The sequence below is a fragment of the Astatotilapia calliptera genome, chromosome 12 (assembly GCF_964374335.1).
Source record: "Astatotilapia calliptera chromosome 12, fAstCal68.1, whole genome shotgun sequence".
NCBI classification, from domain to species: domain Eukaryota; kingdom Metazoa; phylum Chordata; class Actinopteri; order Cichliformes; family Cichlidae; genus Astatotilapia; species Astatotilapia calliptera.
Window position 1 is genome coordinate 9,918,338 of NC_137433.1, and position 23,230 is coordinate 9,941,567.

The 23,230-nt window shown below is 39.8% G+C and overlaps 1 protein-coding gene across 5 annotated transcripts in view; it reads left to right on the forward strand.

The window, feature by feature from the left end:
* Positions 1–845: 845 nt before the first annotated feature.
* The window catches only part of LOC113034429 (leukocyte surface antigen CD53-like), a 30,230-nt gene continuing 7,845 nt past the window's right edge, over positions 846–23,230 (forward strand). For 2 of the 5 annotated variants that reach the window (XR_013912477.1, XM_080308853.1), the window contains exons 1-6: positions 847–989; positions 1,418–1,499; positions 3,308–3,496; positions 3,989–4,063; positions 5,444–5,554; positions 5,836–5,943. Coding sequence is in view for 4 of the 5 variants with exons in the window: in XM_080308853.1 (XP_080164979.1) it covers positions 1,437–1,499; positions 3,308–3,496; positions 3,989–4,063; positions 5,444–5,554; positions 5,836–5,943 (546 nt within the window). In the remaining variant the exon portion in view is untranslated. Of the gene's footprint in view, positions 990–1,417; positions 1,504–3,307; positions 3,497–3,988; positions 4,064–5,443; positions 5,555–5,835; positions 5,944–6,404; positions 6,551–19,314; positions 19,399–19,619; positions 20,783–23,230 lie in introns of those variants that run through there. The other 3 variants (XM_026188988.2, XM_026188987.2, XM_080308852.1) reach the window with 3 other exon arrangements.

Consider the following 23,230-nt stretch of genomic DNA (forward strand, 5'->3'; position numbering starts at 1 on the left):
TTATCTCTTAGAACCATAGGGGTTTTTTACAATGTGTGGTGCTTATGTGTACTGTAACTGTTTTCAATAAAAGGCGGCAAGGAAGGCTGTTTATTTGAAGTTGGCTAGGAGACAAGTGAGGAGCGTTTAGCTCCTAGAGCCTGGTTCCGACCAGCCTCCCTTGCTAGCAAGTAAAAACCGGTTAAAGCTGTTTGTCTTGCTTCCTTGTTTCGTTAACAGGAATAAGTTTCTAAACCAGCGGGGCCTGTGGAAGCGCAGACCCAACACTGTATAACATATTATAGATCCACAGCAGTATCATGCAAGATGATCACCTCACTGTCCCATCTGCTTACTGTACAAGTTTTCCAATCGCATTTATTTATTTATACTGACTAGGGGTTGGAAAGTAATTCTGATCATTTATGTAGCATCTTAATTATTTATTGTTGAAGTAGACTGAATAAGTCCACAGGGAGCATTAAATGTCATCAAGCGCACAAGCCACCTGATTGCAGACTAAACGAAAAAGAATCTGCTACAATAGATTTCATCGATCTCCTACCTGGAAAATCCAATTTTAGCCTCTGACTAATTGCATTTCTGCAGTGAAGCAAAGTGATGGCATATTGCCATGGATTTTCCTCTAAGCAAAAAATGAGTCCGGCAAATTCAAGAGGTCATTGATGAAAATCTGCTTCACCTGAGACTGTGATATGGTTAGTGTTTTTCAAAGTAAATTCAACTGTCTTTCAACAGTTTTATTATTTTTTCAAAATGTATTTTATTACAGACCTCTCTCTTGCCAGGCGTGAATGCCCCTCCTCTTTAATGTTATTACTAAACATACTGGGTAGATACACCCAGTATGTCAACTGCCCTTCCACACCCTTTTAGTTAGTTTTCCTTCCTCCTTATTGTTAGTTAACCCTGGCAATGAGAGAAGCAACGCTGGGCTACTGCTCACACACGTCTGTCACAGAGATATTGCTGGATACAGATTAGTCAAGGTAGGTCCTTAGATTATTCAATTGGTTTGTTATCTCAACCACAAAATTAGTGTCTGAATTTATCATTTCATTTGAATTTATTTACATGTTTGTAATAAATTAGGAAGCACAAGATATGGAAATTTGGTTACAAGTGAAGGTTTTGTGCTGTGCTGTGAGCTGCTGTCACACAATCCCATTTAGATACAAACTTGCAACAAATGGTTAATGTGGAGATAAGAGCAGATAACAATGATTAACAGGAGCCTAAACAGAGCACAGGTGTCCATTGTGACTTAAGGGTCAGTGTTGTCACATCAAACAAAAGTGTACTGTAAACAGTAACTGTCTATAGCAGTATTATGTCTCAAACATTTAAGCCCATTAGTGAGACTAATCTAAAGTGTCATTTTGTATTTTATGGTAATAAATGTGACAAACTCTGACAGAGGAAGATTATCAGTAAGGATGACTAGCGCCTGTGTGAAATGCCTGAAATCTCTGGTGACAGCTCTGCACTTCCTCTGCTGGGTAGGTACGTTGGGGTAAGAGACCCACCCAGACTACAGAAAACATGGGTTGTCATGTAACTGTGAATTACCAGTTCCAGTCAGATGACATAGCACACTTACAGTATACACATTTATAGATACACATTATGGTAAATAGTTATAGATAGATAGACAGCTAGTAGTTGCCTACCTTGTCCAACAAAATGGGAGAGTGTTGTGTCAGGAAGGGCATTCGGGGTAAAATCTGTGCCACATCAACATGCATATCCATCTGCTGTGACCAGCCCTTGGGAAATAAGGGAGCAGCTGGAACTACCTTCTACTTGTAAATGTGGTGCCACAGTTCCTGAACATTGCGCATTCATTTGCAATTGTTATCAGTCAGGAGCACCATTTAATTTCCACAGGCATGCACTTGATTACGTTTGACCACAAGAGGGGATTAAAGTACCATTTTAGGCTCCGATCAAACGTTCAAAGTTTTTACTTGTGATGGAAATAAAGTGGTCCCTCGTTTATCACGGTAGTAAATAACCCACAATAGGCGAAATCCGCGAGGTATCTAATTTTAAAAAAACAACAACAATTATTATAGATGTTTTATGGCTGTAAAACCCCATTACTACACACTTTATACACTTTTCTCCGAGAGGCTCGAACATTTCCCCACTTTTCTCAATGGTTTAAACACTCTAAAAGTTCAAACCTTCGTATAAAAAGAAGTCCAGTATTATAGAATGAAACCAAAGGCACCTGCAGATGCCTTTGACGGTGCAAAACGTTTCGTCGATATTTTTGTGTTTGTTGGAGAAAACTTGCAAACAAACATACAGTACAGTACTTCAGAGTCACACTGCTAGCGATCGAAGATTTAGGTAAATTTGACAAGCTGAACGCATTCTGTACTGTACAGGAGACACGGCATGAGATCGATGGGTTTACAGCCAATCAGAACGCAGAACACAATACGCTGTAAAAAAAAAAAAAAAAAAAAAAAAAGCATGCAAAATTGCACAAAAAAATCCGCGAAACAGCGAGACCGAGAAAGGTGAACCGCGTGTAGCGAGGGACCTCTGTAATGCACCCATAATGCTCCAGTGTTTCATTTTAATTCTAGAAAAAAAAAAAAACCAAGATTAACTGGGTTAGTCTGTAGTAATGCATGTTACAAGCTTATTATGAATTATGTGCAATGTTAATCTAGACAAAAACTAAACAAACAAAAAAAACCTAAAAGTAAAAATACACTATGCAAAGACATATAAATTAGTATACTGAATACAAGCAGCTTAAATTGTACAGTAGTGTGTGTCTTATGTAAATATCTCCTTAGCTACTTCCATAAATCAGTTGTCAGTCTTCTTATTTGTCTTTACAACATGTTCAGTATTTTATGGTGGGTCTCGGGGCCAAACACAGCGTTTCATGTCTTGTAAATGTTAATGCACCATTTTGTTTAGTTTATGATGGAAATTACTTTCTGTATATAAAGAAAATCAAAAATAAGGCTCTAGGCAACATTTCATAAATAAATAGAAATAAATACAAGCTGTGAGAAGTGTATCATTTTCCTAGTTGCATATATAGTGTTTACTTCGCTCTAGATGTGAGTCAGTGTGTCATAAGTTGACGATTCTGTCTAACATCAGACGTCTGCTGTTTTTTTATTTGGGAGACTAAATTAAAATCCAAACTTTCTTGATTTTGAGTGTAAATTCAGTTTTAGTCCATATAGGCAAACCCACATAGACTCAAATTCAGAATAATAATGTGACATGTCTCTTGTCCTATTTATGTGTGTATGTGTGTTTGTTTGCTATGGTGAAGCTAAGCAACGCCTTTGTGGTGGCCTTTGGTGAATTCATGATGATGCACTCCAGGTTTGCCTCTCTAGTCACCTCCTTCTGGCCAGTCTACCCTGCCAACACTCTGGTGGTCACTGGTACCATTGCCACCTGTGTGTGCTACTTGGGAGTGGTTGGAGGCATGAGGGAGAACCGCTGCATGCTCATAAGCGTGAGTATGAAGCAGTGACTCAATGTCGCCCAGAGATTTTTAATGAGTTACTATAAAATAATGATAAACTTTATAGTAGGCGATCGTGGCTCAAAGAGTTGGCAGTTCGTCTTGTAACCGGAAGGTTGCCGGTTCAAGCCCCGGCTCGGACAGTCTCGGTCGTTGTGTCTTTGAGCAAGACACTTCACCTACCGCCTACTGGTGTTGGCCAGAGGGGCCAATGGTGTGACATGGCAGCCTTGCTTCTGTCAGTCTGCCCCAGGGCAACTGTAGTTGCCTCCACAAGTGTGTAAACGTGAGAGTGAATGAATAGTGGAATTGTACAGCGCTTTGAGGGCACTGAAAAGCGCTATATAAATCCATTATTAAATTAGCATAACTATGCTTTTAATGAGCTTTGCATTTAGTTTGAATGAATGCAAATACAGTACACTGAAATTAGCTGAGAAGATGCAAATGTAGTCATGTGGTGTCCCATTTTCACCCACACAGTTTTATGTCCTGCTGTCCTTCCTGATATCTGTGGAGCTGGCCATGGCCTGTGTGTTTTTTGTCTACAACAGAGAGGTAGGACAGTCACTATCTGTATCCATATGTGTATACATATACCAGGTTATTTAAAGGTTTCTATTAGAAGTACACCAATCCAATTTTTTCCAGTTGTGAAACCAAAACCAGAGGAAAAGAATGATTACTTTATGTGTAGCACAATATCGGGTTTGATATTTTGACAAAATTTGTAGCATAAAATGTATCAAATAATGGCAACAGAACCATAATAAAGAAAATCTATGCACTTTATTCACCTCTATAAGCTGTCTAGCTTGGTTCATGCTGCTAGCAAGTTCACATGGCCTATTGAGTGGTTGTTTTTTGTCCCATGATGATTACCCCTTTAATGCCAAGTTACCATGATGCCCACATCCAGTGCTGACGTCAAAACTAGGTGTGAATTCTATTAAATTGTTTAGTCTCATAAATGTCTTAGAGTGTTGTTACACTACGAGCCAGATTCAATCATTCACACACTTGTAAGCTCTTTTTAAAATCTATTTTGCACATATTTACATGCCAGTGAAGCATAAGGGACAGTTTAGGGTTTGCAGACTGGAGAAGCCATTGATAAAACCACCTGTGCTACATAATCGGAACCACCTATTCTACTTATTGTCACATAGTGTTACCTTAAGTTGAACAAAAGCTTCCCGGCAAGTATTAAGAGACACAAGTAACAGAAAGTAATAGGGTGAGTTAGCTGTGTCAGCTCACTTCACCGCATTTGTAGTTAAGCATAAAGCACAATATACAAAAAGACAAGCTGTTAGCATTGCACTCATGAAAAACTAAGTGCTGTTAGCTTCCTCCAGCTGCACTGCTGCTACTTATAGTGTAGTAAACAGGACAACATGGAACTGGACTGAATTAAAGTCCTATCCAAAGCAAATATTGCCACTGGGTCTTCAGGTTTGGTCAGGTATTTTGTACAATTTATTTAAATATAACTTTAATTTTAACAGCCACCAAAACATAAAAACTGTATGCTTAAAGTTGGAAATGAAAAAATAAAGTTTCAAAGTTTACTACTTCAAAACAAGGGCATACTTTACTGTTGTGGAATTATTTCTTAGATTGAGAATCTGTTGAGTGCCACATCTCAAACACATTGATTGGCCTGTTATTACAATATTGGAAAAGCTGAAGAAAGAGTCCATCACATACTGAAGTGTTGTATACTTAGTTTCTATGTGGATGGACATACTAATTAACCAAGGAGCTAAGTTCATTCTCCAGACTTACGGCATATGTTCTCGCATTTTTTGACTTTTTTGCTTGTTTGGTTTGATTTGGTACTGCTATTTATCCCCACTTGTATCTAAACACTGTTTTTGTTCATGTCCAGTAGGCTCCAGTATATTTCTGTTCTTTTGCTTCCTTTCTGTCATGCAGATTGGCACATACTTTGAGAAAGATCTGATGCACAGCTTGGAGGTCTACAAGATATCGGGTCCAGGAGAAAATCAGACACTCAAAGATGACTTTGATGCCATCCAGTATCTGGTAAATGATAAGCTGCTTTCCTCTGTCAGATTAATCATGCATGTCCTGCTCCACCATTTAAAGCTAAACACTGCTCATATTAACACTGAATCATCAAACTCAGAAAAACAGGCTCATTGAAGTAGAAACTTGTAGCATTAAATGTAATACTATGAATATTGAGTTAAAGAATAAATATATGGAACTGGATATAAACAGAATAGGAAATCATTTTGTGCCTTTCCCTGCTCAGATAGCAGACATGTTTACTCCACTGAACCCGAGTGTTGTGTTTTGTACAGTTTAAGTGCTGTGGAGTCCACGGTGTGGCAGACTGGGGGGGAAATGTCCCAATATCCTGTTGTACTCTGGACCCTTGTAACGTCACTGACCAGCCCAACTGGCAAGAGGTTAGTTTACATTATCAAACCATAAAACACTGTTTTTAAAAGACTTTAGTTTCATTGAGGTGAACACACGTTTAACAAAGAACGTAGCAGAAAAAGGGGTGTTTGAAAAAAGATTTTCAAAGTAGACAAAAGAACAGGTGAAGTAGTAGTTGTTCCAGAAAAAAGGTAACACAGGAGTTTCATGAGACGATAAAAACAATTTCCATTTTGGATATACATTAAGACACATGGGTATTCACAGACGCGGTCTAAAGCTTTCTTGGCTGCTACCTCAAAGCACACTGTGCGCTGTCTATCTTGCGTGCTGCACAATATCGTTTATTATTTAGTAAATATTGATATCTATGACTAGCTAGTTTATTGTGATGGTGCTTTGTTTTCTCTATTATTATGTTGCTCTTTGTTGTTTGCTGTCTCCTCTGTTTGTTTTTTTTTGTTTGTTTTTTTTTTTCTCCATACAGGTGACCCAGGAGTTCTTTTTTTTTTCTCTCTCTTCCCCCCCCTTCTCACCGTCTCTTCTCCCCTTTGGTTTTCCTTCTTTCTCTCCCCCTCTTTCTCTCATTCATTCCCCCTGTCCTATTTATTAAAAAAAAAAAAAAAAAAAAAATGACAAAGGATGAACTGAAGCTCTGCCATCACGTAATGTCGCATACTGCTGTTTCTGATGTCATTTAAAAAAAAAAAAAAAAAAAAGGATATACATTAAGAATTTGGGAATGTTGCTTTCAGATAAATTACAGCATATTAATTCATCAATAACAATTCCAAACTTCAACCAATATAGTTTGTGTTTGTTTAAAGCTAAACCCCAATTCCAGATCTGCTCTCTCTAATGATAACGCTTAAACACATCCCACATTGTCTTACACAAACATATGAATTTGACCAACATTCAGTTGTGAAAAAAACTGAAAAAATCTACAATCGTTAATTTCATCTGATTTACAGTTCTAATAACAGTGTTTTTATGATCTGGTTAATCTGGTTTCTCTTTAATGCAGCGGTCCCCAACCTTTTTTGCACCAAGGACCGGTTTATGCCCGACAATATTTTCATGGACCGGCCTTTAAGGTGTCGCGGATAAATACAACAAAATAAAACTAGTACCGGTACCGAAAAAAAGAAAATTTATTCATAACACACGTGAAAAGACCCAGGAAAACCGAGTAAACGATAAAAACGATAACAAAATAACGCTGAAAACCGATAAAAACCCTGAAAACCATACATTTCACACATGAGCCTCAACTCTCGTGGCCCGGTACCAAACGACTCACAGACCGGTACCGGTCCGAGGCCCGGGGGTTGGGGACCGCTGCTTTAATGTTTCACTGGTAATGACGTTTTAATTATACTGCAAGGTCTTTTAGTCTTTATTTAGAAGGCTTTATCATTCTCTCACATCATTGTGGAGGAATTCCAGCACACTGTACACTGTTAGACTTTTTGTTTCCACTTTACGGTAACATACTGGCGTCACTGTTGCCAGCGTCATACCGTGACGCCGTGTTACGGTAGCTTACCGTTCTGCAGGATGATACCGCTTTTTGCTGTTGTGGTATAATACTCCTGGACAAATTATGGTAACGCACCGTAGCTTTTTTTACAGTATCTCACTGGCGAGTGACGCCGTTATGTCGTTATGTCGTTATGTCGTAAATTACGTCAACAAAGTAACATCATACTGTGATTAAGAAATTGGTATACTACCGTTTATTCATGGTATGTCACTGTAAGCCCGCTGCAAGGTAATAAACTGCAAGATATTTACCAGTAACTTACCGTTATCACGCATCATCAGTGCCAAAAATATTCATCTCTGCTAGAGGATACCGTGTTCCTACAGGCGGTCATTTACTGTTTAACAGGTCGTAATTTACCATAATTTCAGGAAACAGTAACATACTGTAAGAGACTGGAGGGTTCCAAAAAAAATTGTATTGTATAAATGTATCATTTATTTTTATATATATATATATATATATATATATATATATATATATATATATATATATATCCTTCAAGCTCGGGTCCTCTACCAGAGGCCTGGGAGCTTGAGGGTCCTGCGCAGTATCTTAGCTGTTCCCAGGACTGCGCTCTTCTGGACAGAGATCTCCGATGTTATTCCTGGGATCTGCTGGAGCCACTCGCCTAGCTTGGGGGTCACTGCACCTAGTGCTCCGATTACCACGGGGACCACCGTTACCTTCACCCTCCACATCCTCTCGAGCTCTTCTCTGAGCCCTTGGTATTTCTCCAGCTTCTCGTGTTCCTTCTTCCTGATATTGCTGTCATTCGGAACCGCTACATCGATCACTACGGCCGTCTTCTTCTGTTTGTCTACCACCACTATGTCCGGTTGGTTAGCCACCACCATTTTGTCCATCTGTATCTGGAAGTCCCACAGGATCTTAGCTCGGTCATTCTCCACCACCCTTGGGGGCATCTCCCATTTTGACCTCGGGACTTCCAGGTTATACTCAGCACAGATGTTCCTGTACACTATGCCGGCCACTTGGTTATGGCGTTCCATGTATGCCTTGCCTGCTAGCATCTTGCACCCTGCTGTTATGTGCTGGATTGTCTCAGGGGCATCTTTACACAGCCTGCACCTGGGGTCTTGCCTGGTGTGATAGACCCCAGCCTCTATGGATCTTGTACTCAGAGCTTGTTCTTGTGCTGCCATGATTAGTGCCTCTGTGCTGTCTTTCAGTCCAGCTTTGTCCAGCCACTGGTAGGATTTCTGGATATCAGCCACCTCCTCTATCTGCCGGTGGTACATACCATGCAGGGGCCTGTCCTTCCATGATGGTTCCTCGTCTCCCTCCTCTTTCTTGGGTTTCTGCTGCCTGAGGTATTCACTGAGCACTCGGTCAGTTGGGGCCATCTTCCCAATGTATTCTTGGATGTTCATTGTTTCATCCTGGACTGTGGTGCTGACACTCACCAGTCCCCGGCCCCCTTCCTTCCGCTTAGCGTACAGCCTCAGGGTGCTGGACTTGGGGTGAAACCCTCCATGCATGGTAAGGAGCTTTCTTGTCTTTATGTCAGTGGCTTCTATCTCCTCCTTTGGCCAGCCTATTACCCCAGCAGGGTACCTGATCACGGGCAGGGCGTACGTGTTGATGGCCCGGATCTTGTTCTTACCATTCAGCTGACTCCTCAGGACTTGCCTGACCCTCTGCAGGTACTTGGTGGTTGCAGCCTTTCTAGCGGCCTCTTCATGGTTCCCATTCGCCTGCGGGATCCCCAGGTACTTGTAACTGTCCTCTATGTCTGCAATGTTGCCTTCTGGTAGTTCAATCCCCTCAGTTCTGACTACCTTCCCTCTCTTTGTTACCATCCGACTACACTTCTCCAGTCCGAACGACATTCCAATGTCATTGCTGTATAGTCTGGTAGTGTGGATCAGTGAATCGATGTCTCGTTCACTCTTGGCATACAGCTTGATGTCATCCATGTACAGGAGGTGGCTGACAACTGCTCCATTCCGTAGTCGGTATCCGTAGCCAGTCTTGTTAATGATCTCACTGAGGGGGTTCAGGCCTATGCAGAACAGCAGTGGGGACAGAGCATCTCCTTGGTAGATCCCGCACTTGATGGTGACTTGTGCTATGGGCTTGGAGTTGGCCTCTAGTACGCCACATCCCCATTGAGTTCCTGATGAAGGCTCTTAGGGTCCCATTGATCTTGTACAATTCTAGGCATTCCAGTATCCAGCTGTGGGGCATTGAGTCATAGGCCTTCTTGTAATCAATCCAGGCAGTGCACAGGTTGGTCAGTCTGGTCTTGCAGTCTCGGCTGACTGTTCTGTCTACCAGTAGCTGGTGTTTTGCGCCTCTGGTATTTTTGCCAATTCCTTTCTGTGTCTCGCTCATGTATTGACCCATGTGCCTGTTCATATATATATATATATATATATATATATATATATATATATATATGCAAGCAACAGCATTAAACCTAGAGCTGTTTGAAAAAAGTTTACATCTGCTAAGACAAAGAGGGAGTCTTCGTCTTCCTTGTCATACTTCACCATGAGAAGTATGGCTGCTATGCCAACCTTGTTGTTGGTCAAAACTCCTTCACTTTCTATCTGCTGGATGAGTGTCCTTATAACAAGTTTCTATTTGAGCTTCTGGCTGGAGAAATAGTTAATAATCCTTCTGCCTTTGGTTATGAGGGCCTGACCTAAGCGCTCACTGATATCGATGCCTGTGAGTTTGTAAAAGTGGTTCGAAAGACCTTTCCCAGTAAACAAGAATAGCCACTGCTCCTGAATTTCAGCTACTGAAGGTGAGAGACAACTGTTGATAAGCTGAAATATATGTGAGGCACATGAAGTCATCCACATCAGGTCTCTCCACAGCTCCAGGGCCTTGTGAATTAAAAATTGTAAACAAGATGTGTTTCTTTTCCTCTAAAGAAGCTGGCGTTTCCCCTTCAGGAAGTTCAACTGGCTGCCAATTAATAAAACCATAGCTATCAACAAGGCATCTCACTTTTTTAGGTGGGGTTGCATTACTGTTGGGACTGCAATCTTCCTCATTCCTGGTTCTCTTTGTTTGACGAAGTCTATGTGTTGCATTATCTTGATTAACATGTTCAACTCTAGATTTGATGCTTCTTAGTAGTGAATAATGTCCACAACCCAGTCTTTCTCCCTTTTCAGTAAAATCTGCAAATGTTTGAGGGTATCTGTTTACAATGATTTTAGCAACTTCTTCACAAGATGCACATTTAGGGTTTCTGCAGTGAACTTGCATGGCCTCCACAACAATTCTAACCATACTTCTCCTGTCCTCTGGATGACCTCTGTCTCCTCTTGTGATTTCATGCAACAGTTGGAGTGGAAATCATTCCCAAGGAATCTGTAAGTGTGAGACCCAAGAGCTGGAGTAATGGTTGTACATAGTGGTGGACGTGGAGGAGGAGGGGTGAGGTGGATGGCTTGATGTTTCAGCTGATGCAGCAGGGCAAATGTCATTGTGACTTATTTTGGGGGCACATACAAGATCAACAATGTCTCTAAGTTTAAGGCATAACTGCCAAACCTCACTATCCACAGGACGTTTTATCTTTTCACCAATGTACAGAGGCAGAAGTCGTAGAAGACACCAGTTCTGTGCTGCTGAACCCCCCAGCCTCTGCCCTGTTTTCACCTCACATGGCTTACTTAAAGCATCACTTCCTACATGTTTGAACTGTACAATTGCTCTGTTTATCTGGTTGTATGTGAAATGCCCTTCCACTTGCACAAGGGTATCAATATATAGTGACAAGTGACTGGAAACCACTCCTTCAAATAAATAATGGCACAAACATGGAGGTAACCCAGAGCACACATGGGAATACTTCAGTGAATTAAACATGGAGTCAAATTTAATGCCATTCACAACCAAGTGGACACTTGTAGAGAGGACCTCAACACTGTCCTTATACTTATCAGCTATTCTTTTTTGTCCAAGTGATAGTAGATCACTGATAAAACTTTCCCTGTCAATTAAGCAGTATCTGCAAAAATGTTTGCTGCAGCTGAAATTCTCAGTGAAACCACCTATGCAGTGGGAGCCCAGATTGTCTCCTAAGATGGCTATCAAAGCTATCTTCATTATGGTTCCATCCTCTACCAGAACCCCTGTCTCTTCCATATCTTTAAGGTCTGCAATAAGACTTCAAAACTTTGTTATGGCCAAAAGTTTTGAAGTCAGTGTCCCTGCAAAGCAGAACAAGTTGCATTGCATCAACAGAGGACTGGTTGTGTAGTAAGATCTCACCTAGAGTCCTTTACACTGCCAGGATTTTATGTTTCTTTTTGCCAGACCCTAATGGATTAACCACTTCAAATGCATCTTGGTAGAGAATGAGTGAAAGAAATGATGGATAGTGCTGTAAAAGTGCATTATCCTTGACATTTTGACTGTCTGAGACATCCTCTAAAACCATGTCTGGTGATCGGCGCAGTTTTGACTGTTTGTACTGTTCTCGTATTGTGGGTTGTCTCAAGAGAGACTTCAGTGTTTCTTTAATTGGCACATACTGAAAATAACGCTGTTTGCCTGTACTGTCAGATCCTAAAAAAATTTGAGTGGGTTCCACATAACTGAAATTTTCTTTGAAAAATGTCTTCCTTCTTTTGTCAGATTTCAACACACCTTTTGTACAGTGTTAAGAGATTATTCTGTGAAAGTTCTTGAATGATTTCACCAGTTTCTTGTTGGCTTGACTGCTGAACTGTCTGCTTATGTTTTCGAGAAATATGGCTGGAAAATGATGTTCGGACACTGAAGTATTTAGAGCAGCCTTCAAATGGACATAATACTTCATTGATGTGAAATCTGAGATGGGCACAAAGACCTGTGAAGTTTTGTGCAGCATACCCACATCCAGGAACTTGACAGCTGAGGTAATCAGTGAAATGTTCTGAACCTGGCAGGACAGTTCTCAGTTCCACAGGAAAACCTATAGTTAGCTACATGTTTGTGGCTTTTAACATGCAAACTGAACAATATAAATTTCCGTGCACGGAAGCCACAAAATTTACAAGTAAACTTAGTTGCAAAAACTTCAATGACAAATTACCTATCCAAAATGACATATGCAATGCAAAAAAAACAACAACCCCAAAAACAAAATAAGAGCATAGGAATCAATTCCCAGTTTTTAAATTATCAAAATTATTCACAAAAGGCTTCAATGAACACAAAATCTGTGCCGACAAAAAGCACAGTAAAGACAAGTGAGCAGTGCACAAAAATGAAAAGATATTCGAGCTCGACGATTGACTGACTTTAGCCTGACTTAGTTAGCACCCCGCACCGTACAGGTAGTACAAGCACACCTGAAAACACTGACCATTTACCAGCTTTAAGCATTTGGGCGCAACCCCATTAGTTCGCCGATTCACCTGTTGCAAACGTCCATGTTTCTATCAAGTCTCATAAATTCATCGGCAACTATTACTAACTAGTCTTTTGAGTCTCCACATTCATAGATATTGAAATTTTGTCTTAGCATTTGATTGAAAATAACCTGGCACTGTAGCGGAAAAGTCAAAACAAACAGTAATAAGAACACATTTCTGACTTCTCTCGAATAAGTGAAAAAACACTTACCTTCAGACTGATTAGCTGGTTCCAATTCAACTTTAATGTGTCCCATGTCAGTCAGTTTTAGGGGAAAAGTGTTAAGTTTAGATGTTTCATTTACTTTTGAGATACTCCCGCATTAATTGGATGAGAAATTTGGAGTCTAGCAGAGTTGTCACAAATAGTATAAAATCTTCAGATATAATCCAATCAACCGTGCATTTAACCTGACTGAACTCCATCCAGTTACCTCTGACTACTTCTAAGTTGCACATCTTAACGGTCCGTAAATTGTCTCTGTTGTTCTTCCACCATCTCATCATCAATCTGTGCTGCAGCAAACTGGGACTGTGGCACAGAATAGTTGATGGACATGTTGTTCTCCTGCTTTGCAGCTTTGTTTGAGTCTGAATCGCGTCTTAAACGGGTACAACTAAGAAAAGCAGATCAATATTTTCTTCTTGTTGTTATTTAATGATGGTTGGCAACCGGCGAAAGGAGCATTAACCGCCTCGATCACTATCTTCTGTCCGCCATTGTTGTTTTGAAAGTGAATACCCGACGTGTGCGCCATACATCACATTGTACGTCAGGTAAAGGTGTGTTGTCGGCTATGGCTCTCCCATTGAGATGTGTAACAAGTGCTTCACACACCTGTCGCATAAAACGCCTTAAAAATGTAACAGTCGCTTTAAAAACACAACCCAACGCGCTAAACATGAACAAACAAAAACACCCGTGTTACATTATCATGTATATCCAGGACATCTCTTCTGAACCAAGACAAAGTGGTGCTACAAAGGAATTATTTCTATAGGAGAGTGCATTTAATAGCAGTCTGGCCTGCCACAAAATGCACCGCTAAAAATACAGTTTCTGCTTGTCCCAGCATTTATTAAATTTAAGAGTGAAGTTGTAGGACTGATGCTGGTTAATGGTGTAGGTTTGTGGATGTGACACCTGAACTTGTGTAAAATGACGACCACAGCATATTCTTTTCAGTGAACTTTTGGTTAGTTCACTGTAGCTAGGCAGAGGTGTCTTAAAAGTACCACCTTGTGCAGAAAAAAATGAAGTTCCAGTATAAGAAAGAATAAGAAGAGAAAAAAGCTACACCCTGCTAAATGAAGTAACTTTTAAACATTACTCTAAATGTAACATATAGAAAGGAAAAGTATACGTTACCTAGTAAGTATACTACTAATGCTTCTTGGGACTATATTGGCCCCCGTTTTAGTACCGGTATATAGAAGTATACTTGAAATTAGCTTTTAGATGTACTTTTTGTTCACTATAAATGTACTAGCATAATGTCCTTTCCAGTCTATAAGAGTATACTTAAAATATACTGTACTCTAACACAATACTAAACTTCCAAGTATACTGTTAATTTACTTTTTAGTTCATATTTGGCTTACTTCTGATTGAAACATAGTAATTAGAATAGAATAGAATAGAATTCAACTTTATTGTCATTGCACATGCACAGGTACAGGGCAACGAAATGCAGTTTGCATCCATCCAGAAGCGCTTTAGCCATGATATAGATATATTACAATATATATTAGCAATAATATAGATATGTAAGTATATTACAGAAATGGTGATCTTAGTCCGGAGGCTCCTGTAGCGCCTCCCAGAGGGCAGGAGGGTGAAGAGTCCATGTGATGGGTGACTGGGGTCTTTGATGATTTTCCCAGCCCTTTTCAGACACCGCTTCCTGTAGATGTCTTTTATGGCAGGAAGTGGTGCTCCGGCGATGCGCTGGGCAGTTTTCACGACCCTCTGCAACGCCTTCCGGCGCGAGGCAGAGCAGTTCCCGTACCAGACTGTTATACAGTTGGTCAGGATGCTCTCGATGGTGCAGCGATAGAAGTTCACCAGGATGTCTGAGGACAGGTGGTTCTTCCTCAGAGTCCTCAAGAAGAAGAGGCGCTGGTGAGCCTTCTTGACCAGCTTGGAGCAGTTGGTCGTCCAGATGAGATCCTCGGAGATGTGGACTCCCAGGAACTTGAAGCTGCTCACACGCTCCACAGCCGTCCCCTTAACCCTTTAGAGCCGATCGGAGCGGGAATGCTCTGTTATGCGTAACTATTTTTAAATCCCAGTAGCACTGCAACCACGTAAGCTATAGCGCAAAAATTTTTTTTGCATATGAAACCGGAGGAGTTGTACTTACATCTGATGCCATCAGCTTGTCCTAGGTCACGGTTTCCTTCCACATAAAGCTTTGCAAAAACTGCATAAAAAGTGCTTGCAGGAACAAAAACATAATATTCCAGAAACACGCTTTACCGATCTGATCAGCTGTTCAAAACACTTCCTACGTTGGAATAGACGTCAGCGCGAACTTTTGCATTTCCGCCATTACCTGCCCGAAACCGGAAGTGACGTCATTTTCGCGGAAATGTAGTCTTTTTTGCGATCAGGGCCTCAGGGCCTATACTGCTCTTTTTAAAAGTTATGTTTGACTTTATGACTTTCTGTGTCGTTTCTGGGATTCTTAGGACTCATATTGCACTGCTGGAAATAGTTTATTTTGATGCATATGCTGCTTTTTTGCAAATTTGCAGTATAATATTTATTTTCATTTTTCCTGCAGTGTATAAAAATTGGTGTATTTCAAAAATAAAACTATGAAGACACTCAAAATAAATTTCCTGTGGTGGGAAACTATTTTGTGCAACTTTTTTGTATTTACAGTTTTGAGGGATAAACCTCTTAAATTTCTCTAACTACAAATATATGTTAAAAAATCAAAAACGATTTTCAATTTTTTTGTAGTTTATTGCACTTTTTTGCAATTTATGTAATTACTATGCACTTAATGAATACATATTATTAAAATCTGGGCTATAATGGTTGTATTGATGTATAGCAACTTGAAATGCTCCCAAAAATGGCTCCACAGCATGTAAAAATATAATATAAGCTCTGGCGGACTTGGTTCTATGGTAGGTCTTAAAGGGTTAATGTGGATGGGTGGATGTGGGTCAGCATTCCTCCTGTAGTCCACGATGAGCTCCTTGGTCTTCTCGGTGTTAAGCAGCAGGTTGTTTGTGTCGCACCACTCAGCCAGACGATCCACCTCCTCCCTGTAGGCGGCCTCATCGTTGTCACTGATGAGGCCGATCACCGTGGTGTCATCTGCAAACTTAATGATGGTGTTGGAACCATCAGCAGGTCTGCAGTAGTGGGTGAAGAGGGAGTAGAGGAAAGGGCTCATCACACAGCCTTGCGGTACACCGGTGTTCATTGTGATTTTAGATGAGCAGTGGTTATCCAGCCGGACATGTTGGGGGCGGTTGGTCAGGAAGTCATTTGCAGATGAGGGAACTGATGCCCAGGTCTGTCAGTTTCCTGATGAGTTGTGAGGGGTGGATTGTATTGAACGCTGAACTGAAGTCTATAAACAGCATTCTGGCGTAGGTGTTGTTGTTGTCCAGGTGTGAGAGGACAGAGTGCAGTGCGATGGAGACTGCATCCTCTGTGCTCCTGTTCTGGCGGTATGCAAATTGGTGGGGGTCCAGGGTGGGGGGGAGAAAGGATTTGAAGTGTGCTAGGACCAGCTGCTCTAAGCACTTAGTGATGATGGGGGTGAGTGCTACTGGGCGGTAGTCATTGAGGCTAGATGGGTTGGAGTTTTTGGGTATCGGGACGATGGAGGTGAAACATATTTTTCACATGTAACAAATCAATCAATTCCCCAGACAGTCAGATGATAGTTCCAACTATCAGAAGGCTTCCTTTGCAGAGAACTACACTCATAGTTCAAGTACCAGAATTATATTGTAAACAGGTGAGAAAATGATTTTAGAGTTGAGGTTTATTAACCATTAACCCTTTTCACTCACGGTTTAAACAATTATTTTCATTCCACTTTGTTCAAAAGGTAAAAGACAAATTCTTGTTTAAAACATCAATTATTTGTTTCATAGTTGTTTTAATTTTACAGTTAAAGCACTACAATGCATGCTGGTGTCATGATCCTGGGTCTTAGGACCCAGTGTTTTGAGTTTTAGTTCATCTTAATGTGTATAGTATGTTAAGCTCATTAGGCCTCCTATGTTCATTTGCTTATTAGTTCCCCCTTGTGTTTCCAACCCATGTTAAGTCTCCCCTGCTCTTCATGTGTTTCATGTCTGTGTCTTACATTGTCAAGTTCCGGTTATCATGTCTGCGTCTCATTATGTTTCCTATTTTATTTGGAAGAGATCCTGTGCTTTTATATCATGGTTTATGTTTTGAGTCCTTTGATGTACTGTTTCTTGTTTCCCTGGATCTCAGATATTTATGGTTATCTTAGGTTTAGCTCTTTGGCTTTGTTATATGGCTTCCCTGTGTTCCATGTTATGTCCACTGTGATGTTTTGTACCACGTTTCAGGTTCCTATGTTCTGTCTCCCCAGTTGCTGTTAAGTTTGCGTGTTTTAGAATTCAGTCAGTGTGTTTCCTGTTTTACTTTGAAGGTCCATGCCTCATGTGAGTGTTTCTAGCTTTGCTTGTCTCGTCAGTCCTGATTTCTCCCAGCTGTGCCCTCCTTCTGTGTCTCATTCCCTCGTTATCCCTCTGTGTATTTAAACCCTGTGTTTCTCTTTGTCAGTGTCGTAGTCTCCCTCATGCTGTGTGTGATTCTCCCCGTGGTTCCTGGTATACTTTATGTTTAGCTTTCCCAGTTTAGTTTAGTACTGTTTTTGTGTTTCACCCTTTGCCAGCATTAAAGCTGTGTTTTTGAGTTTACATTTTGTCTCCGTGAGTTTGCATTTGGGTCCTCTCCTGCCTGCCACACAGTCGAATCATGACAGCTGGGTATTTCATTGTACTTCTTAGTATACTTCAGGTATACTTCAAATACTCTACATACTACCGTACATAGTATACTACAAGCACTACTATACTACAAGTATAGACAATTTTTTTTATACTTTTCTGTATACTTCGAACTGGACTTAAAGTATGCTTAAATGTAATGTGGTCTAAAATCTATAAAAGTACATAGAAAGTGAACTAAAAGTATACTTCCTTGTTTTCAAGTTTACTTATAATATACTTGATATTCTTTTTTTGTAAGGGTAAGACTGGTTGTTTGATACAAAGTGGACTGTAATTATGTTTCACATTGTTTGAATAAACAAATAAATGTATTAATATATGAGGTTCAATTTAAGAAATTCCATTTTAGTGTAGCTGCAACTTAGTCCTTAAGTTAAAAATGATGCTGCATATTGTAGTTTACATGTCATAATACTCTCACAATGAATTGCATTTTATGGTAATACACTCGGAATGAGGATTTAAGTAATTACTCTTAGATCTACAGTAAAAAACACCAGAAATCCAGATGGTGTAATAGTATAATCTCAGTAACATCACCAATTAATACATTTGCTGTATTTTACAGCTGTTTCCATGAGTACAGTGAGTTACCATAAAAATAATGTAATCTCATGGAATTTTCCCACAATGACATGCAAATTACAGTACTAAACTGCTAACATCCTTTAGAGTTTCTTACTGTTGATTTTGCAGTACAAAGCTATGGAAATTACTGCAAAGGCTAACAGTGTACTTTGTTTTAGAGCTGCTTGTTGGTTAAAAATTGATTTGTGAAGAAATTCATGAAGACATTACTTGTTCAGGTGAAAAAATGCTTGGCTTCTCGAGCTCTGACTCTCTCAGTCTGGCTACCATGTGGGAACCCCCCCCCCCCAAAAACAAAAAAAACAAAAACGAAAAGCTTGTTCTTAATTTCTTCAGTCAGTGATGAGTAAAATGTGCTAGCTTTGTGGGGAATTATTTTTTTGTATAGAGAAATAAACTGGTTTCAGTGTAAATCATCTAAATTAGTGACACTCTATTTCCTTGTAGCTTGCGGGTTATTTGTTTTAAGGTGCACGTTTCTGAGTTATGCCAGGGAATCGTGCATCTCTGAGGAGCTATGGTATCCAGGATCAAGCATAAATGATTACATAGATATCAGTATATGTGTGTGGTATCAGTTATCAATGTTGTGCCACAGTTTTCCATTTTGGACTTTGTGTTATGCACTACCTACACCAGTAAGACTCAACAATAAAACCACTGACAGCATAAATGAATGCATTGATCTGGTGGGAAACTTCGGCTCCTGACATTCATATGAACACTTTGTCATGCACTCCTCACTTAAACATACGGAGAATTTTTCCCCTTTTTCTCTTCTTGTGCTTGAGGTATAATTGCATGTATGCTTAGTATCGTAATGTGTATGAGTAAAGGATAAACATAAAAATGTTGCCTTTCAGGGTTGTGTTGGGAAACTGCAGGACTGGTTTGCCAAAAACTACCTAAGCACAGCGGCAGGAGTGGTCTCCATGTTTATCTTACAGGTACAGTTTCTCCCCATTACAGCTGCCAGTTAGGAATGCAGCAGGTGTTGTCCACTAGTGGAAACCTTAACATCCATCAGATCAGCGATTCGTCTAGGGTTGGGGTTGTTTTATTTATTATTTTTATTTTTAGGGTAAACTCAAACATTTTCTGGCTAATGAGATTTTAACAGAATATTGTCAACTTTTTTTCTCTGCTCTTCTTCTCTTTTTTTTTACAGTTTCTTTGCATGTCTATCACCCTCCCTCTCTTTTGCTGCTTTGCTGTACGTGGACAGGGTTACTGAAAAAGGTCCAGAGGAACTCTACCTGCAATTCACAGATACTTTCCACATGTCAAGACGATGCTTTTCCCTATCTCAGCTTTTTATTAATCTGTTCCGAACACCAAAAAATCCGCTGCTATTTCCATCTGTCAAAAAGGGAGCTAGCTGATTATCGCCATTAAGAATGTCATATGAGGTGACAGATCATTAAATGTGATACGGAGACATGTAATTGGATAAAAAGTGATGACATGATTGTGTTAGCACTATTCCAACCCTGTAGGATGTCAAGACATTTTCTCCCTGTGAGTGCTGGGTGTTCACCACTTCCTTGTATGTTAGACTTGAGATAGACTAAAACCATAGCAAAAGGACTCAAAATCTTGTAGGTAGTGTAGTGGTTTTTAGTACTGACATTTCACCCCCTCTTCTGTAAGAATTAGCCAACACCACCTGTCTTAGAAATGTCCTGCTTCTCTTCTAATTAAAGTCCTGGCTAACGTCACATCCTGGTGTTTTTAAAGTGAATCTGAGCATCTTCCATCTTCTACTGTTATCAGCTCAGTTTGGTAGACTGTCTAAAACCAGCAAACTTGTTTAGCCTCTTAACATCCGCCAGGCCATCAGTGAGTTGACTAGTATTAGCCACATGCTAATTAGGAATATTTTTGTGAGCTAGACAATGTTACTTTTCAAATGAAGTCACATACTTTTAGGCATTACAGTTTTTCTGATAAAAGCTTACCCCTCACCCCTAACACTAACCTTTGGTTGCCAGTGACAAAGTGGATGTAAATGAGGTTAAGAACTAGCATGACGTTGTAATGAGGTCGAAACTCTCAGTTGACTGCAGCAATGTTCTTAAGGTAGTGCCATTAAGATCAAATTATGTATAACCTGGTGTGCTGTGGTAATAAAGAAATCACAGTTGTCTCAGTTTTAAGTTGTGAAGTGTTTTAATTTTTTATGATTTCTTTATTTAATCACGTTTATGTGTTTTCTGGTTTAGCTGATCCAGCTGATTTATCCTGTGAATTCCCCAGTAGTTCTTGAAAAGAGGGGCATTTAAACTTGTGTATGGTCCCTTAATGTGTTTAATAAAATAATATATATGCTGATTGTGATTTATGGTGGGTTTTTTGTGTGTCCGTTTGTCTTATCTGCCAGTACACTTTCTAAGAGATGAGTCAGAATGCAAGCCCAACCCACAGATCTCTGGTATTTTTAGGATGTTCTTGTTTGGTAGGGCCCAACTATTGGCCCCAAATTATCTTAAAGACCTCATGGGTACCATATCATCCCATTAGAGCACTTTGCTTTTAGACAGCTGGGTTACTTGTTGCTCCTAGAGTATTTAAGTATTTAGTATTTGCTCACAGGGGGTCATATGATTGCTGGGGTGTTCTCTGTTTTCTTTGTTGTAAGGTCTTTAACTTACAATATAAATCGCCTTGAGGCAACTGTTGTTGTAATTTGGCACTATGTAAATTAAGTTGAATTCCCAGAGCTTCTTTTCTCATTACATCCGTCATACTCCACTAACAAATAACAAAACAATCAAACAAAACAAGAAAAACACTACAATACTCCAAAAACACATTTGCGTACCTCCAGATTTTCTTTCTCTCTCTTTCGCTCTTTTTTTAATTTAATTTTTTACGTATCTGTCACCCTTAAATGTTTTTTTGTCTTTCTTATTATGTATTTTTGTGCTGGCTTTGAGCAACTGTCTGAGAGCAACTTTTTAGCCCTGAAAACAACTAAATACAGCTTACAGTTAAACTGCTAAAAGTGACATGGGAGTAGTTTCCTGCTACTTTCGGCTGCTCCCTTATCACAAGGGGTCACCAATGAGAGCAGTGCCACATGTCTGATTTGGGAGATCCCCTTCCTGATGTAATCCCAAAGGCAAGTTGTCTTGTCTTGTTGCTGGAGTCTTGAAGAGTACCATCGCAAAGTTAAAAAAAAAAGGCAAAACCACTCATCACCCTTTAAGGGTAAGTATATGGGACCTTTAAAATATGATGATCATTTAGAGTATTATGTAGGATTAGGAAGAAGTAGGTATCTCTGAATTGTGAACCGGCACTGCATGAAATAAAGAAATGTATTTATAGATAGCGGTAGTGCAACGGGCATCAATCTGGATCACTGTGTCTGTCTTTTGACTTACATGGCAGGTATTAATGTAATGCCTGTGGCCATGTGGAAGCTTTGATAATGAAGGTGATGTTTATTAAAAAGCATCTCTGTGGCAGCAGAACCACACAGGATGCTTGCGTTTGCGCTGAAGATTTATCAGTCTGGCATGGCGAGAAATGCATGTTAACAACATCCTCCTGTGGTGTGATATTTGTCCTGATTGATGTCTCCAACAATTTTTCCTGAGATGTTTTTATGATCGCTGTCTTCTTTCAGCTTCAGGCATCCTTTGAGTGTGTTGTTGTGGAGTGGCATATTTAACCCTTTAAGACCTATAGAACCAAGTTCGCCAGAGCTTATATTATATTTTTACATGCTGTGGAGCCATTTTTGGGAGCATTTCAAGTTGATATACATCAATACAATCATTATAGCCCAAATTTTAATAATATGTCTGCATTAAGTGCATAGTAATTACATAAATTGCAAAAAAGTGCAATAAACCACAAAAAAAATTAAAATCGTTTTTTTAATGATGTTTTTTTTAACATATATTTCTAGTTAGACAAATTTAAGAGGTTTATCCCTCAAAGCTGTAAATACAAAAAGTTGCACAAAATAGTTTCCCACCACAGGAAATTTATTTTGAGTGTCTTCATAATTTTATTTTTGAAATACACCAATTTTTATATACTGCAGGAAAAACAAAAATAAATATTATAATGCAAATTTGCAAAAAAACCCAGCATATGCATCAAAATAAACTATTTCCAGCAGTGCAATTTGAGTCCTAAGCATCCCAGAAACGACACAGAAAGTCATAAAGTCAAAGATAACTTTTAAAAACACCAGTATAGGCTCATAAGGCCCTGATAGTAAAAAACTACATTTCCGCAAAATGACGTCACTTCCAGTTTCGGGCAGGACATGGAGGACATGCAATAGTTCGTGCTGATGGACGTAGGATGTGTTACAAACAGCTGATCGGATCAGTGTTTCTGGAATATTATGTTTTTGTTGCTGCAAGTGCTTTTTATGCAGTTTTTGCAAAGCTATATGTGGAAGGAAACTGTGAGCTAGGACAACCTGGTGGCATAAGATGTAAGTACCACTCCTCCTGGTTTCATATGCAAAAAAAATTATTGCGCTAGCTTACGTGGTTGCAGTGCTACCCAGATTTAAAAATAGTTATGCAAAACAGAGCGTGCCCGCTCCCACCGGCTTTTAAAGGGTTAATATCTAATAGGTTTGCTGCACTTATCACTTATATTTTTTTAATTAGCTGGAACAAAGAAAGTTTGAGAGAAATTGTGTCAAATTAAGTGTTCTATCATGTACTGCACCACCATGTTCACTGGCCCACATAGCAAAATTGGTATGGCCTGGATCAGGCCCACACAATATGCTTACCCATATGGAAAAGA